Source organism: Bombus flavifrons, chromosome 15 (genome assembly GCF_040668555.2).
Source record: "Bombus flavifrons isolate JBK064 chromosome 15, iyBomFlav1_principal, whole genome shotgun sequence".
Taxonomy (NCBI): Eukaryota; Metazoa; Arthropoda; class Insecta; order Hymenoptera; family Apidae; genus Bombus; species Bombus flavifrons.
The window spans coordinates 2,967,166-2,985,996 of record NC_138456.1 but is presented as its reverse complement, the minus strand read 5'-3'; the positions used below and the strand labels follow the sequence as shown (position 1 = coordinate 2,985,996).

At 37.7% G+C, this 18,831-nt stretch overlaps 1 protein-coding gene across 7 annotated transcripts in view; it reads right to left on the bottom strand.

The window, feature by feature from the left end:
• The window catches only part of LOC138187694 (venom dipeptidyl peptidase 4), a 301,114-nt gene that overhangs the window by 4,598 nt on the left and 277,685 nt on the right, over positions 1–18,831 (bottom strand). For 6 of the 7 annotated variants that reach the window (XM_069128730.1, XM_069128733.1, XM_069128732.1 and 3 more), the window contains 2 exons: positions 16,677–16,871; positions 2,671–2,831 (listed from right to left, as the gene is read on the bottom strand). In XM_069128730.1, coding sequence (XP_068984831.1) covers positions 2,671–2,831; positions 16,677–16,871 — 356 coding nt within the window. The remainder of the gene's footprint in view (positions 1–2,670; positions 2,832–16,676; positions 16,872–18,831) is intronic. The other variant, XR_011175244.1, reaches the window with a different exon arrangement.

The window sequence follows — 18,831 nt, the reverse complement described above, 5'->3', positions numbered from 1 at the left end:
GACCATAATAATAGCAATAATAAAAAGAAGATAATAAAGAAGATTGGAAGGAGGAACAAGAAGAGTAATTGCTATTTGTAAAAGGGACGTTATTACTTTTCCATCTGATATTTATCTTCGATGATTTCATAATTATCCAAGCAGAATTGTGTGCCAATCTTTATTCCAATCTAAAAAAAGGCCGATAGTAATAGTGATAGTAGTTAGAATAAAAAGGGAACTTCCAGGAATAAGGACATAATCGATATCTGTAAGAGGAAGTTTAATAAATCACCGACTGGGAAAACATTCCGGACATTTTAAAAGAAGTAAAAATATCTTTACGGACAGTGCGAAAAGAAATCAGGTAAGAGGTATTTTTAAAACAATGTGTAATTATACATGTAGAATTCTATAATTATCCAAGCAAGACGATCTACCAATTTTTATTCCAATACAAAGAGAATCATAGAAATTCTAGAACAAACAGAACACTTGAAACAAACAGCAATGATTAGACTATGAACTTTTATGCATTGATGGGCAATTTTAAGATGCAAACATCGCACAGAAAAGACATAAGAAATATCCAAAGTGCACAGTATTTGCTATCATCTTTAATAGGCAAAAGAAACTTTTGTTCAGGTTCCATTTTGCAAATAAAGATACATGAAAATAAGAATTTGCATAAATATCCACAATCTGTAGTAGTGGTAATGGCGAAGAGGAAACTCGAGAGAGGAGAGAAGAAGAACGTAATCAATAATCGATATCTATAAAGGTGACGTTGTTGACGGAAGAAGGAGTGAAAGAAACGAAATGGTCGCGTTAAAAATGTGCATCGACGAGGAAGATCGAGCATCCCGAATGCTCGTCCCGGTAGGGACGACTCCAAACGATGACTCCTCGTCGAAGAAATAAATCTGATATCTGGAAACGCGAGCGTAGTCTGGCTGCGACAAGACCCTGACAATAATTGAATCGATCGAGGCTGAAACGAACCGTCGACGAGTCCAACTTCTCGTCTTTCCCTTCCGCTCCGTTACCTCGCCCTGGTACTTACATTTCTACCGTGCAAATCATCGTGAACTTGGTGTATCGCGTTCAGTTCGTTCCGCTGTTTCGTCAAAAGGTATTTTACCGGCTCTCTGCACCGTCTATCAATATTTGTTCGTTTCACAACGCTTTAGCAATCTTGATCGTTTCGACAACGAGTCGTTTCTGGAAGTGGGCTATGATTGATATTTCGTCGGTTCTTCGCGTCGTTTTTTACGATTCCCTTGTTTCGCGATGCTTTTCTTTTTTACCGATCAGTTTTGAGAACACTGGTAGTCTATTTTAAATAATATTTTACCGATTCTTCGCATTAAGTTTCAATATTCTCGTGGTTTCGTATTTTTTGTCAATTTTAATCATTCGATAAGTTAAATAATTTATCTCAATTTATTTCGTCTACTTTTATTTTGCACCGTATTTCAATATTTTCAACATTTGATTATTTTTGAAACTTTGGTTATATTTTCTTAATTAATATTTTACCTATTCTTTCCGTTCTGTTCAACAAATATTTCGCTTCCTAGTGTTTTTAACAGTGTAACCAATTTGAAAATTATTTCAGAAATTTTACAAGTTTATTTCAGCTAATATTTCACCGATACTTTGCGTCACGTTACTGTACCTTTCCGTTTTATAACGATCATGTTGATAGCAGCGATGGATTTATAGCAATAGCACGGTTTAATTGTTCAAGTATTTCGATGATTGTCAGGATTAAGCACACTTGGAGATTAGATTTACGCAGCTTTAAAGACACTCACGTTCGCTCCTCGAATATGAACACTAGGCAAGCAGAGGAAATTTCGCAGGGTCGGACAAAAGGTTTAACTGGTTTGCAGTTCAAATAAGGACAGATTCGGGCTGGATACTCGTTTACCATCCCATGGCAAATATATTGGCCAAGTACCTCTAATGAAAGATAATATTCAACATAACGTTGGCAAAATGAAAATCAAATATCAAAGGCAAAACATATTAAAATCTGTCAAATTATACGGCAAGCTTCCAATCTAACTGATCCTCATTATCATATCATCATTATATTTCAAACAAGAATGTTTTAACTGTACAGGGTGTTTCATTCCTTTTTTCTAGCCAAAATTTGTCAATACGTTCTATGATATTATGTCATAATAAATGTAAAACGTATTATATTAATAATCATCAAAAAAATACGATAAAAATATCAAGTATGAAGAGAGTGGTGTTTAACAATACTTGGAATAACTATTACTCGAAAAACGAAGAGTTATATCAAATTAAAAACCGCATTAACATTTGTTACAAATTGTCACGAAGCGTTGATTGATTGCTCGGGACCGATTCAATTTTTTATCGTTATCGTTGTCGTACGATGATAGTTTTTTGAATTGATTTTTAACGAGTAACGCATTGAATTTCGTAGAAATACGATGTCTTTGTACATTTCTTATTTTATAAACTTCCTTTCGTTCGCCACCGTATGTCCATAAAATAATATACCGTCAAATTGTACATTTAAAATAACGAAGAATTTAGTTGATGAAGTATCATGGTGAAGTGAATATCCAATATTTCAGGAACAAAAAGACTGTAAAATAAGGATGAAGCACTCGACGTTCAAGCGGATGAAAATATTATCTCTGTTGGACGTACCGTAAAGAGCCCAATCTGTTACAGGTGCCACGGACATGCCGCACTTGAAGACACCATGATAATCCATGGCGAGCGTCATGCCCGTCGCGTATCCACCATAACTCCAGCCCCATATCGCCGTCCTGGTACGGTCGATGAACGGTAACGTGTCTTGCAAGTACCTGCAATCGACGGGAAAATCGTCTACGTGTTAGATCGCTCGTTAATGAAACCGGCCAATTCGAAACGTCAAAGATTGTTCCTTTATTAAATCGTAAATTTATCAAATCTGCTTTAATAACGAAAGACTATTTCGCTTATAGAGCTTAGAGATTTGTTTCTATCGTCAGATTTATCTCGGCTAAAACTACGACTGGAATAAAAAGATGGAGTGGAAACACGGAGGTGAAAAATGAAAAAATACATTTCATCAAATATAAGGGGTTGGAGGTATCTATTAATTCAGGTATCATTCTTTCGTGCGGGTAATTGAGAAAGTTGTTTTATTATATTGTGATTTTATGATTTTTCCTTCCATCGTATCGCTCAATATTGTTTTAAGTGGATGGAATTTTTCTATCGTTTTTTTATCTTTTTTTATATTATTCTCAGAATTTCATTCGCAGTCTATTAAAATAGTAACATGAATTCGACGGAGATTTGAAGTGAAAGACAAATAACGATATTTTGAAAAGAATCCTCCAAAAATCCGGGTATACTGTTTAATGTTACGAGCGATAGTAGTACAAGCCACACGCGGTGCACACATAGACATATTTTGGTGTCTACAGTGAGTTTGGCGAAAGTATTCGTACACTTAGAAGATAGAAATAAAAAGAATACTATATTAAACTTCTATATTACTGTATTACTACTTACTATATTACTTATATATTACTTATATATTACTATATACTATATTAAAAAGAATACTATATAAACATTTAATAGTACTCTTACATGACCGAGAAAATTTGAAACATAGAACCTGACAAAAATTCATTTTTCCTCGCAAAATAAGAATATGCGCGCAAATACTTTGGTAGCCATTGTACATACGCATATTGGAATATACTAATAATTATATTCGATAATACAACAAACATCTTTGTTTTCGCGATAAGCTAAACTGAAATATAGGAAAATGCTTTTGCCTCTCGCTGTACACCAGCCGTCACGCGTGACGCCGTCGATCCAGCCACTTCCGTTTTCGTTTCCCAACCAATCTCCAATCTCGCGCACCTTTAGAATATTCTTCTCTCGCTATTCTCTAGCTCCTTTAATCCATTTATCCACACCCATCCAGCAATTTTTATCAAATTCCTGCTGATAAAAGTAGCGGCAGGCGTCTGTGATATTCGATCAGATCGTATTGCCAGATCGCAGTCCTAGATCCATCTTCTTTATCGTTCGAACGTTCGTGGGGAATTTTCAGCTAGATTCATCGGCCATGCGGTTACAAAAATTGGACACGTGTTTTACAAGCTGCCGGAGAAGGGGACAGGTACTCGATCCGTTGTATCTATTTTTCACCGGATGCCAGACACACAAGATCCCTTTTCACTTCCGCGAAATCCATCTTCCTCGAGGCTCGAAGGACACTCGGACTCGGATGCATAATGCATCTGCCTGGTGGAGCACTTAGGCCAGCGGACGACATTTATTTTACCACGACTATCCTTTAAAAACGATTTTTACGAGCGAGCCGAGGTAACTAAGAGGATCGCGACGCGCTTTCAAATTTTAACATCGCCCTATTCCTTACTTTCTCTTATCTCCCTTACTTTCTGTTAGATAGTGGTAAGCCGAACTCTGTGTTTACGGCTGGTGGCAGCTTAATGGCCATTTAGACGTTTTCCCCGTGTATTACCTTCTTCTCGATACGCTCTCTCTTTCTTTCGTTGTTCTCTTTGCGCAACCTTGTGAACATGGAAACGCGGTTGTTGATGGGAAAGAAATTTATAAAGAGAGGATGGGAAAGTGGAACGCGAGATTCTTTGTGAGCCTTTTAGACGGTGTAACGTTGTTCTTCCCTTGGATGATGTGAGAAATATACGACTCTGTGGAATCTTTGTGATGAGAAGTGGGGCTGCAGAAATTAATCTGAAACGTTGCGCTGTTTTATACGCTTGTGGGGTAATGTAGTTTTCTGTGAGTTTGTGTTTTTCGTTGCCGCAGTAGGTAATTATTATTATTGCTAATTAACCTGATGGGTATGGACTATGTGAAAATATAGTTTCGCTTTTGATGTTTTGTTTACACGTAGATAATCGTGGACAATGTAGGATTAAGTTTTATTTAAATGTTCATTCAACGAAATATGTTCAACGTGGATGGTGGATAGCACAGGACCCATTATCCTATTCGTAAATTCGTTCGTTTAATAGGGATAATTTACTGTGAATTAGGGACGAATCCCCTAGGGATGAATAGAAGGACGAATTCCCTAATTTGTATTAAACTACCCCTAGTTTTCTATTTAATACGCTTTGTATCGAAACTGCTGCTCTTTCTAACAAATTTAATATCAATGTAATACACATTTTTTACCAAGGACTGTTCACCACTGTTCCTCAGAGTATCCAATGTTTATAGTATCGTGTCATTTTTTCACCACTCTGTACGTAGCAGAAATATACGTTTGGACAAGTGCATTCTAGAAAAAACTAGATAAAGTAAAAAGTGACACTCTTTATAAATAAAATCATATAAGAAATATTGATCCGTACTAGAATTTTTAGAATCGCGTCACTCTTGCATCGCTCTGTATATAGCAGAAATATACGTTCGAAATATACAGTTACGTTAAAATAAATAAATAAATAAATAAAGCAAAAAGCGATGCTCTCTATAAATAAAATTTTATAAAAAATATCGGTCTAACGTTTCTATTTGTACTACACCGAAAAATTGTTTCGCAAACAATGCCAGTATCGGAATCACTTTTGCATCATTTTATATAAAGCAGAAAAGTATACGTTTGGACAGTTTCCAAAGAAAGAACTGGGATACAGAGATCCGTCTCGGGAAACTTCTATTTTGGGAATATAGAAATCGCATACAGTGGACTTTGATTTTACCAGCTAACCCAGATCCAGTTGTAGTCAGAGTGACGCAGTGCGGAGGGAGAAGAGGTCCAGGGTGCGGTAGGAGTTTAAGGTCCTGCACGCTGGGGTCATAGTCCTTTGGGAACCGGACCGAGACATCCTGCCCACGTGTATCTCTGTGATTTCTGCACGACGTCGTACCCTGGGGCCATGCGATGGTGTCAAGGCTACTTTAAACGCGAGACCCGCGTCTGATTGGCGACAGGGCATTCTACTTGCCAACTAGCAGAGTTTGGATGTCCTGTCTGCTTTGTTACATGTCCGAGAAAAGCTTCCGTCCCCTCCTTTGTACCGTCTTAGCGTTTTGAATTGTGACACAGAGTATGAGAATGGGTTTGATTTAATCCTTTCGCGAATATGCTCGAAACGAGGGATTTGAATTTATTTGTCTTTTTTTCTTTTTGTAATTATCTAGAATGAAAGCACTACCGATTATAAATATTAGGATATACATGGAAAACATCGTTAAAAACATTTTTATATTTATTTTGTGTTGTGTTTTTATATTGTGTTGATTACGTCTATTGGAATATGATTCGCGTACAATAACAGATTTATAATAAAATAAAATAATAAAATCTATAATAAAATAACTAAAAAATAAAAACAACGAAAAGCATTCAATTTATGCTAACTGTAAATGATATCACGAGATGTCCTAATATTTATGGCCTAGCACTGTAAATACCTTTTGACGAAATTAATGTTGACTTTTACCGATACCGAAATATGATTATACCGGTTGTAAAACACAGAGAATTGCGAACGTTGAAGAATTTATATCGTTACCCGATATTTATTATACGATGCCCATAATTTTCCCACGTATTTTTCCCTTCTCGATAAAACCGAAATATATCGAAGATTTCCTTCCTTTTATATATAACAACGTGTTTAAAATTTCATTAATAAGGTATTGGGCGCTTCGTAACGAACTTTCATCGAAATGACTGGCTGAAATGTAGCTTTTAAAATGATACGTAACATTTGTGTACGTGGAATTGATAAAGCGCCAGAGAAATGACGTTACGCCACGGAACGAAGAAAATGGACGAATATTATGTTACAACTCCGTAATAAAGCAAGGAAATACATATAACAACAAGAGTTGAGCGAAGATTGCGACAAAAATATAAAAGTGACGTAACGCTATGATTCTCGTATCATTTTCAACTTTTCCTCGCAATTGACAATGACAAGAAAAATGATGGAAATACGACAAAAGAAGTTGCGAGCCGTATCGAACTTTGAACGAAACCAAAGGATGGTTAGTATTGCTGTAAATTTCCGCTTGGTCAACTGGAAGACGCATTCGACATCCTCACTGCCAGAGAAAATACGCGATTTCCGGTCGGAAGGGATAAAAGGGAGCCGGTTTCTTCGAATCTCCACCACGACCATTGTCTCGTGGCGTTTCGCGTGTTCGATAATAATAATGGTTCCATAGGGAACTGTGGACACACGGATACCCATAGAAATAGCAGAGACTCTTGCTTGGATGGATTTCTTTTTTCACGAAATTTATTTACCTCGTAAATCGGCCAGTCAACCCCCGTTAAACTCTATTTCTACAGTTACCAATGTTTCCCTGGTTTTTTCCTCTCGTGTTTCGTTTTCCTTTCAGCATCTAAGCTTTCAGCATCGAGCATCGATTTTCTCACCTATAGAATTTCACTTTTTTTCGGACGATGCGCGTTGTCTTCGATCTTTAACGAGTCACTCGCGAATAAGGCCACGCTCCACTTTGCCTCGCCACTCTCGATCGATCTTATTCGCTTCTGTGTCGTGCTAAGAGTCAAATGGACCCGTAGTTGTTTGAGCACGTTTAATATTGCACGACTAAAACCTAAAATTTTCAATAAAAAAATTCGAATAAGATGTTCCCATTCTTTCCTGTGCTTTCGTTTTAATGGACAGAGGGATGTTTAATATCGTAGCAAAATTTCTATCAAACGATTGTCGTGCAGAGAAAAAAAAAACGATAAAAAGTTGAAGATCCCTTCTCTCGTAAAACTTGTATTCTACCGAAGAAATTGTTTTACAAAATAAGATATAGAATATATTTATTATAGATAATAGAATATATTTTAGAAGATATTTCTACAAAAATTTCAAATATTTCGCGATAAATATTTTTACAAAAAATCATTCAGATCCTCCAAAACGCATCCTTGCAAACGCATAAAGCTTTCATGAAAAATTACAGAATTGGTCATTCTGATTACTTCAACAATTCTAATCTCGAAGAAAAATGAACGAGGAAATGAGGAAAGAAAGAACCATAGGCGAATAATCTCGTTTCTCAAAATTAATCAGACCACATGGACCAATTTCCCTTATTGTTTCGGTGTCACATCTGAAAATAATCTTCACGTAGGATAAAATTGCGGAAAGATCGTGAATTACTATTTCTCGTCACTTAGCAGGCATGATCGAAGAGAATCGTTAGTTTAAAGTGCCTAGCGTGGTCTGGAGTTTAATCAAAGTTTCGAAAGCTCGGCTGCTTTCGTGCCTGAGGCCGATTGACGTATCGGAACCTCTATTCCAACTCTGACGAATGAATCGAGGAGGTTTGGTTTCTTCGATTCGTGGAATGGTTTTTCTTTAATTAGGATCTACGAGATTCCACCTTTGAATACCTGATTTAACTCATAGGGGAATTAGGTTCGCGTACGAATCTGGCACGGTGACCCTCGACTAACACGAAAATCTCTGCCACGGTAATTTCAGGAAATCAACGAAGTTTCCAAACTTTCGAGCACTTTCAACCCCTTCGATTATCTGCTTCTCTAACCTTGCGACGATGAACAGTTCGCCACTCAAGAGACAAAATTGTAGGATGATTTTTTGACGATTATTCGATGATACAACCAGTCTGTAAGTAAGTAATATAAATATAAAAAATAATTGCTCGAAAAGTCGATAAAGCATTACTAAAAATCGTACGTGAAAATCTATTCATTTGAAAATTAATTCGCTCATTCGTTGTATATCTTTGTTCGTCTATTCTTGTCAAATAATGTTTGTTACACCTTAATACGTAGTTCTGTTAATTTTTAGCATTTTTTTTACCGTACTATACTTTCTATTTCGGATTTGTATCTTTTATCGCGCGGTTTATACGTGGAAAGAAAGCTATGTTGAATTTCAATTCTGGAATGAAACATGGCTGTAAATTACATGCAAATACGAGAAGACAGATTTCATATTATATTCGAAATATGTTACACACGCAGAATGTTTCGGAAAGTTGATCATAGTACGTAATATCTCATAAAGTGTATCATATTATATTTTCTCACTACACAATTTCCGGGTCAATGACTTCTTCAAATCACGAAGTATAATGTATAACTAAGTTTTCACATTCGAATATCTTCATCTGTTAATAACATTTTTCGTATCTGTTATCTTTCTCTTATCTTCCTCCAAAAAAAAAAAAAGAAGGGAAAGGTTCTCGTGTTAAATATTAGTCAAGGTCAGGAAAGCAATCGCGGTGGATGGCAGAGTCGATCGCAAACATCGGGCGACAAGGGTTAAGTTTGTTCTCGCGCCCCCTATTTTTTCACGCCGCCACTCTTTTTTCGGTTTTTCCCTCCACTCTTCTCTGCCGACTTGTTTTTCCACTCGTTCCTATATTTTATTTCCTTCCCTTCCTCTTTCCTTTTTCAATTAAGAGCTACTTCGACGTACGCAAATTGACACACATCGGATCGAATAAAAGAGAAAATACACGAGAAAGAGAGAGCAGAGGGTGAACATGGTAAATTGAAATCCGAGGCTCTCGAAAATAATCGAGCCGTCGTTTTTTCCGACGAACGCGTCCTCTCCATCTCCTCGAGCATCGCGCTGAAATATTTCACCCCTATCCGCCGCTGGCATTGTGATCCCGCATTTTAACGGAACAACCAACCAAAGGCGGGTGCCTCGGCTGAATTGATCCGCCGCAAAAATATTCTTTTTTCCAACTAGCGGCAATCTTGTCTTTCTTTCGTATTCACCGCCCATTCCTCTTTTCCTTCTAGTCGCTTACGATTTTCGTTCCATCCTTATTCAGCGATCAGCCATCTCGTTTGCTGTCGAGAAACGTATTCGAGCTAATGAAACATCGTGGAATAAGAAATTTGGAAGATCACTTGTCGCAATGTGGTCTCAATGTGGTCAGTCTGATCTCTTTTAAACACTTTCGTGTACGATTCTTACTGTTCTCAAATTTTGTCCATTTCTGGCAATCGCGACGATCTTTGCCTTTGTTAAGGTAGACATTAGTTACGGTGGATAGTCTTTGATCTTCTTGTCTCGTTAGAAAATACGTTTCGTGGCAGCTAGAAGTTTCCAATTAAAGAATAACTGTGTCGTATCGTTGAGACAAAAAGTTTCCGAAAATAAGAATTCACTGCACAAGTATACACTGCTAATATGCACCGTACTTTTGCTTAGAAATCTGCGTACTTTATATGAAAGCTTTGCAAAAAAAATTCTATCAAAAATAAAATTAATTTAAAAATTGATTTAAAATAAAAAAATAAAATTAATCAAAAACAACTCGAACAACTCGATAATTTCTATCGAGACAGCCGGCATAATCGAAGCGAAAGGGACACGAGCGAAACTCTCACTACCCTTTGCTTATTCTTCTGCTGATTATTCGAACATCATATTTGTCATTATGAAGTGAAATGGAACAATCAAGGGACTATCTTTTATCGTCGCGAATAATCGTATTCGACGTAGCTTGTGTACTCAACTGTTTCCGACACCGGTTCGTGCCACTTTGTGGCACTGTGTGTAATTAACTTCGACGCCGGTCTGGTAGATGTTGAAGACGCACAGAGATCAAAGGGAGGGAAGACAGGCGAGAGAGATAATACATCCGCACCAGAAAATCCTTGCAGCTGATACTGTATTTAAATGTAACAATAATACATTTCAATTCGTTCTCGTTATTAACATGTCACTTTCAGTTAATTGTCTCGTCCATTTTCTTCCTCTCCATTCTTATATTGTAGTTTTCTCTCTCTCTCTCTCTCTCTCTCTCTCTCTCTCTCTACCTGCGTTTCACACTTGTTTCACACTTTGTATTCCTTTTCCCGCGCTCTTTCCCGTGTGTCATTTCTTACTCGCTCTTTAAGTTATTTAGTTCTCTGTACCTCGATCTCGTTTCGCTTTCTGTTCTTCGTCTCTCCTCGCAGTTCTTGTTAAACATTCCGACTTCGCAAGATTTCTACGTCTGCGACTTTTCGCATTATTGTTTTATGCATCTAACTGCAGATGCTACAGCCGAAGATAATCAGAGCTCGTGCAAACGATGGTGATTCGTTTCTCATTTACGTAATAATATTAGGCTGTCCGAAAAGTGTTTTTCTTTCGCAAACGTGTTTCTTACAACAGTGCATCTTCATACAAACGTGAAAGCAAGTCTGTGAAATGTCGCGGTGTTTATCTCGACAGAAGAAAATAGATCGTACATAATTGGACAAAATAATATAAAGCAAATAACGTTGTGCGTCTATTATTTCCTCATAAAACGACAGAAACTTTTCGGACAACTTAATATTTCTAACGAGCCACGATCCATTTTATACCGATTCGTAATTAAGGGTGGATAGATTTTTTCGAAGATCTCTTGCCCTGCCCCTCGATTGTTCGCTAGAACTTTGGCAATAATTATTCGTCGTAACGAGTTTTTCATCGAAAATCAATTTTACAATCTTCCAATTTTCCACAATTACCTTCAACGAATCCATCGTTTCTATCGATAGACATTAGCAACATTAGCGACAAAAAAGCAGAAAATTAAACTTCGTCGTACCGCTTGGAACAGTAGTTTCTGTATTGCCAGATATTTTTTAACAACTTCATTATCTTCTAATGAAAGTATGAAAAAGTTGCTGCGAGAAAAGGCGCTCGTTCTTCGGATATTTTCGCGTGTAAGTTGGCGCAAAGTTTCAAGCATTAAACATTGCTAGATAAGCGCAACAGTTTAGTTATATAAAATCCCTATTCGAGTTCATCGTGAAAAGCAGATAACAAGCTACATTTCTAAAACGAAAGCTGGAACGAAACCCCGCTGCTATTCATGTAGAGACATCGTGTCGAATTCATCGTTCCCCGATGTAAACGTAATATTCATCCCCTTCGATCCGCACCTAAATGGATCTCGGAGCCCCGATGGAAAAAAGAATTTATCTCTCGATCACAGTGTCGGTTATTCACCGATCAAGCGTACCAGGAACAGCAACATCGTTGGTTCGATGACGGAACAAAGGCCGGGAAAAAACCACTGGGAAAACGAGTTCCAGAGTAGCTGACAAGGGTGGAAGAATAGGGGCGCGTGAAACCACGACACAGGCTAGATACTGATGAAACTAATTTGGTGGTTCTTCTGGAAATTCTATTCGACCCATTTCTTCGCGGATAAACGTGTAACATTTTTAGGAATTATTTAATTGTACCTTTTCAGGGATTAGCTAGAATTTTTCCGTAATTACGACAATGTAACGAAAACAAAAGACGACATAGTTGGTGGTATACTGGGTATTTTATAATGAACGTGATAATTAGACCGTGAATGTTTGTGGAAATTCCTATTTTTATGAAGCTGCGTAATTCGGGAAATAGAAGAAATTTGGTTCATTCAAAAAAATATTATACGGAATACTATGGTGCAAAAATATTTTGTGATGAATAGAGTACATATATACCCTGAAACTACTACTACTACTATGAAATAAAATATAATGAAAACAGGAGACGTAGCCAGAGAAATATTTGATATTCTACAGAAAATGTAATAATCAGACTAGAGATGTTTATGCAGATTCCTATTTTCACGAAGACAAAATTAGAATTTTCAAGCAGAGATTTGTTTCGTCGATAAAAATATTACAGTGGTGAAGAGAAAATTTCAAATTGGTTGTACGTATACAAGTACTGGTGATCTTTGTATTAGTCTTTCGCTGCTACGTTGATAATAATCTAGAATATATTCTGGAATATACACGGTGTTTCAGCAACTGAACCAAGCTACGGCTTTCAAAGCCAATCCAGTACTATTCTTTTTCGCACGATAAATTCTACAAAATTAGAGTTTTTCGAATTTTCTAAACTAGTTAATTTTCAACCTATGTAAGTGCCTTAATTAATTATCCCTGTCTACGCTATAACACTTGATTTAATATTGAATACGTCAAACAACTCTCTACCAACGTTCCATTATATAAATAATGTCGCTAAAAATACGAATCCCCATAAATATCCGCCATCTAGTAACAACAAATCTGCCTACTTTCTCGTCTCATCGAAGATAACCCCTCCGAAGAAGCTCTTTTATTTATCGATTCTATCAACCATTTCCTGTCGGAATCCATCGTGAGGATGTCATTCCCATCGCTAGAACAAACGACAGACAGAGAGAGATTGATAGGGATCGCAAATCGGCCGAAGGAGCAGAAAAGAAAAAAGAGACGAAAAAAGAAAAAGGGAGGGAAGAAGGAAGCAAAACTGAAAGAGGGGCGACACTGGGGGATGAGAAACGTCGATAAAAAAGTGGACGATGTGGGTGTGGAGTTATGCTTGGAAAAGAAAGACAGTGAGCAAGGGGAATAGAAAATAACGAATGAAAAATGAAAGAAAATAAAAAGGGTAAAAAAGAAGGACAAGAAGAAAGAGAGGTAAAAAATTAGGCGCGAAAGAAGGAAGAATCGAGGAACGAGAGGGGCAAAGAATGAAATAAAGAGGGTTGGAGGATGGTGACAGGAACGCAGGCTCGACAACACCCCGTGCAATAGGCCAAAGGTTAAAGAGAGCTGGCCGATTCCGCAATCGCTTGGCTGGCTTCCAATTTCACGACTCGCTTTTTACTGGCTGAACGCGCTGCGACGCGCCAGCAAAACATTGCAACGTGGATACCAGCTTCTAAGTTGGCCAACAGAAGCGCTGCTCGACCATAGAACGCTGAATACCATCCCACGAAATATACCTCACGGTTCTCCGCGTGCATCCGTCCGCCGTTTCGACGGCGATCCTCCCTCAAGATAACCGAACCGGAATCAATAACTGCCGGAAGATAAGCGCCTCCTCGTGCAACTGACCGATAAACTGTCGCTTCTATCGATTTTACTACCCCTGATCGATTTCTTGTTTTCTTCTGCTCGAATTTTAGAGGAAGCTCCTTGGGGGGGGGTATACATTTGGTGATTAATGGGATCAAGAAAACGAAGATCGTTTAGGGTACATGATTTAATTTTGGAGATATCAGGGAGAAGAGAACATTGGCAGGCTGTTGAAAGATGTATTCTTCGAAGTTTAGGCAACCTCTTCAACTCTGTCGCGTTTCTTGCGACAGTTTTCCATCGGATTGTATCTTTCGATCCGTAGAAAATCTCTCAAGTGTGAGGAAAACACGAGAATTGTTGAATTCTCGTTCCAATCGTACAAGATTTCTTCTTGGTTGAAATGAAAGTGATGTCCAGAAATAAAAGACTCTAATATTAGGGATAAGAATTGAAAATTATAATTTAGTCACTTTAGTTATTTCAGTATTAATTAACCACTTCTCTATAAATATTCATAATAAAGTATAAATTTTCATTCCAGCAACAATCCACAGACCCATAGACTGTGTCAAACTAATTCCAAATTGATCACGAAAGAAAGGAGACTCATCGCGGCGACTCGAATTCGTTGGAGTAGTAAGGTTTCGTCGTGGCGCTAGTTTGTTAGGTGGATTAGCGGATTACCGCGTCGGCTGGTGATAAGTCAGCGTCTAGCGCGACGACGGAACGGTTCCCCTATAATTAGATTCGCTAGCTAGCTGCACTGGGAATTCTAAGAAACCCACAACCATTTACTCTGTTGTTCGCGCTGTTCGAAAAATCGCGTCTTTTTCGCGTTTCTTCGTTCTATGGTAGCCAGCAGTTCGTGGATGTGTTGCGCGACGCAAAAGAAAAATAGGAGTATTTGAATTTCGAGGCTGGTGAATGTGGGGAACGGGGGCGAGACGAAAAACGAGGCTGTCGTTTCTGCGTCGTTAATTTTGCACGCGTCGCGGTTTCAGTTCCGCGCCGCGACGATGCTTGGCAACTTTTTCGCCCCATTCTAACCCTCTCTGCTGGCTGGTGATCACTGTCCCACGAATTCACGTGTAATTTTGTCCATCTCGCTCGTTTTTATTGTAGTTCCGAGCGACCAGTGTTAGTACAGTTCGACTCGAAATTAATTCATTCCGAATTTCGAGTTTGAAGAACTTTGGAGATAAATATACAGTACTGTGCAAATAGAACTTCTAGCTTATTTATGATGGTTATCTTGAAACTGCGAGTCGAAACTGCTTGCGCATTTATAGGAAATTTAATGAAATAACAGGAGACTCAGATAATGGATTTGGGATAAATATTCATTTTATACTAACCGAGGATAATTTAATGGATTCTCCACTCGTTTTCGCTTTAATTATTTCTAAAAGATGACTAGGTTACGGATATTTATGAATTTAGAAGAACTTTAGAGATATAAAAATACTCAAAATGCACGTAATATGCAAAAATATATGAAATATATAATAATGTATAATATTTAATAGGTAGAGTAATTTTCTACCTAAGTTTCATCTTTTTGATTATATTAACTTATCGCTTAATTTGCGTCTCTTATGAGATACATTTGTTTATTAACTAGACCAAGAATTTTACACAACGTTGCACAATTTATATGAAATGGCAACTAACAAATTTTTCTTTCAACTCATTTTCAAAATTCTGGCCCTTTAGAACGTCAAAAAGTAGAGTAATTTGAATCATTTTTTAAATAGCATAATTCATGCTACGTCGTTGACGATACTTTCGAGGACTTCGATTTACAGAGCTGACTGCAGTGTAACATTCGCGCAGCGGTTGGCTGGTTTGATAAAACGGCGTTAAATTTGTACAGCACCTGTTAAATTCGCATTCTATCAATCGAATAAATCAACCGATCGACAGAGAGAGAAAAGTGAAAGGAAAAAAGAAAACGAGCCAGAGAAGGGTGGGGGCACGTCATAAATTGACTTATCTCGATGTCGGCCGCAATATCGGTTCGCAGAGTCGTTCGAAATCATAAAAAACCAACCAGCCCGCAGAAATATAAATCGGCCTCCCTTTTGTTGACGTACGAGCATTAAAAATGCATAGAATAACAAGGGCAGTGCGTCTTTTTGCATTTAAAGCGACCGGAAGCGGTACTCGATAAATTGCACCCGGGGACATTTTACATGTAAATAGAGAAAATGCGAGGGTGCGAGCGTGACAGGGAATGGATCGTAGAACAACGAAATTAGGGGCGTCGCGATCAAAGCCGCTGCGAACGGCACACGATGAAACTACGACATTAAAATCCATTTGCATTTTTCACCATCACATCCACCACGAATCACTGACACCGCCAATATTCCCTGATGAAAAAAGCAAATTACACCCGGCATATTTAAAATTTAAAGCACTATCCCGTTTAAGATGCAAACACGGTTTTTCTAACGGCCAACCCGATTAATCCCAGCCCTTTATATACACGGTGCCTAAAACCGATCACGAGCAACCATGACCAGAGTAAAAAAGTCTCCCGTGTTTCGCGAATTGCCTTGGTTCTTCGTAACTTTTATTAAACTTTTAATAAACATTCTTTTTAGATACAGAGACGACGAATTTATAGTAAATCGATTTAGAATACCCTCGTTAGAACAGAATTACAATCGCGTTATAGGATCGAAACTTCCTGTTGAGGAGATCGGCTCGAATTAGGTTCGGTCCTCGAGTTGAAATTACAATTCTATCAGCACTTGAGATGCCTTACGAAAGAGCGCAATAAACTCGACCGTATCAGACGGTGTAGCATGCAAAGTAACCAGGCTTCTTCTTTTATGGAAGGAATCTAGACTGTGCTCACCTGGTTACGTTGATTTGATCAGCGATCTCGACGGTTCCCAAGTTTCTATATCCAGCGAACAGCATGCCGTTGTCCATTAGACCGGAACCACGGCCGTCGATCGTTGCATAGATGATACTCTTGTTCGTTACAAGGTACGTGCCCCAATCGACATTGAACTTCTCCGTGACTTGATACGAATCTGGACCTCCGTATCTGTCGCAAGAAAATTCCTGATAAATTCAAATACTCCAGTGGATGATTATTGCTCCTGGGGTTATAGCATTGCGAAGAGATTGGATTAGATCAGGCTGAGGTGTATAGTTTGTTTCAGAATTGGTAGAACAATCGACGATATTTGCAATACAAATTATCGTGATGAGTTTGCTTTGCGAAGTTTATCCGTTTTAAAAAATAATACAAATATTTGTAACTTTCGAGGAAATTTGTGAAAAGTTGTAACGTCGAACACGTTACGTAAATGTAAGTTAAATACTATCGAAGCTAATGACGTTTTATTCATGAAGAAAGCTTATAGGAAGTAGTATAACGCAATTTTGATCAGACCGAAACATTATCGAAGAGATGATATTGCCATTAATATGGAAAAGATTCTGAAGTAGTAGTATGAGAAATATAAATTATATGCATCAACAATTTAACTAATTGATAATTAAATGATATACTGTGGTATTTATAAGAAATGAATAAATTGTCACATCGTGTAACGCCATTATGAGTTGCTATAATATAATATATCGATGTAATGAGGTTCGGTATCTCCAATAAATTTCATTTGATCTTTTGATTGAATTTACGAGCGTATAACATCGCGCGGATAATATTTGTCAAAATACGATCGAATGAAATTATGTAGTTTCGCTTTTACCCTTTCCCTTTTTATCTTTAATTTAATCAGAGTTGGATAATCGAATTTATGACGTTTGGTTGCTGGAGACTGTAAATTTTATATTTCCAATAGTAGCACGCACACACGAATGTCAGACAATTATCAAACAATTTCAGCCGAATAGACGAAGAAAATCTAATTCAATTATTCACTTTAATTCAATCATTCAATCGAGTCGTGCGTTTCTATTTATACACAGTCTAATTCGTTTGCAACGAGTTTCGTCGTACAATCCAATTTTCGAAACTCGAATTAACGTCTGGCCGAGTTCGACCTCGATCAAATTTATCAATTAACCTGTCCAACAATTCATCGCAACTTTATTCGTTTTTCTTTCTTCCTTTTCGTCGTTTCTCTCGTATATCTCGGCAAACGTTCGACCAAGAAAAATCTCGGATTTAACTCTGCTATTCTCTCCCGATTAATATAACTCGAAATAACAATTATATTGTATCTTTTCTTTTATATTGTATCGGATATTGTATCTTTGAATATTTGTAGATATTGAAATTTTACGTCTATTTTGTTTGCATTTTGCGTTTCTTAACGGCAAAGATATTACTGCGTGCTTATGAACCAAAGAAAAATCGAGGGGAACAAGGTTCGTTTAATCGATCTATGCGACTCATCAGTGGGACATACGGAAAGAATACGCGGTGGTTTCACGCGAGACCTCGATTTTCATATTCGACTCGCTAATTAAATCCCAGAGCGGATTCATCAAAATTCAGAAGGCGCGTTTACACGGAGTCAAATGAATTTCACGACGATATTCCCGAACGTTTCACGACACCTACTGATAGGGCAGATGGCGGCAAAAAATTTTTGATAAATGACACGCTGCTAGTGACGCGGCCAACGCGCCACCCGAGTATTTTCCGCGCGCGTTTCTTTATTTTTCTCCATTCGGCACGAATAATTCCGATCCGCTTCGAAGACATTAAAGCGTATTCATGGCGGCCTCCAGCATTTGCATACGCGGAAAAAAGGGACAACTGCGCGAACGGAACATCCAGGGAAATCAAGCTCGATTTTAAACGTTTTCTCTATTTTTACACAGAAAAAAAAGAAAGCAGAACGAAAGGGAAGAGAGATATATAGTAAGGAAGGGTTATTTCAGTCACTCAAGCTTTGATATCTTAATATTCAATTACGAACTTTCCATAGAATAATGAAATTCGAATACTTGAAGGCACCGTTATGAATATATTGTGCGTGTTATACGAAACGTTTAGAAATTTCATTAACACTATTATGAGACTCGAC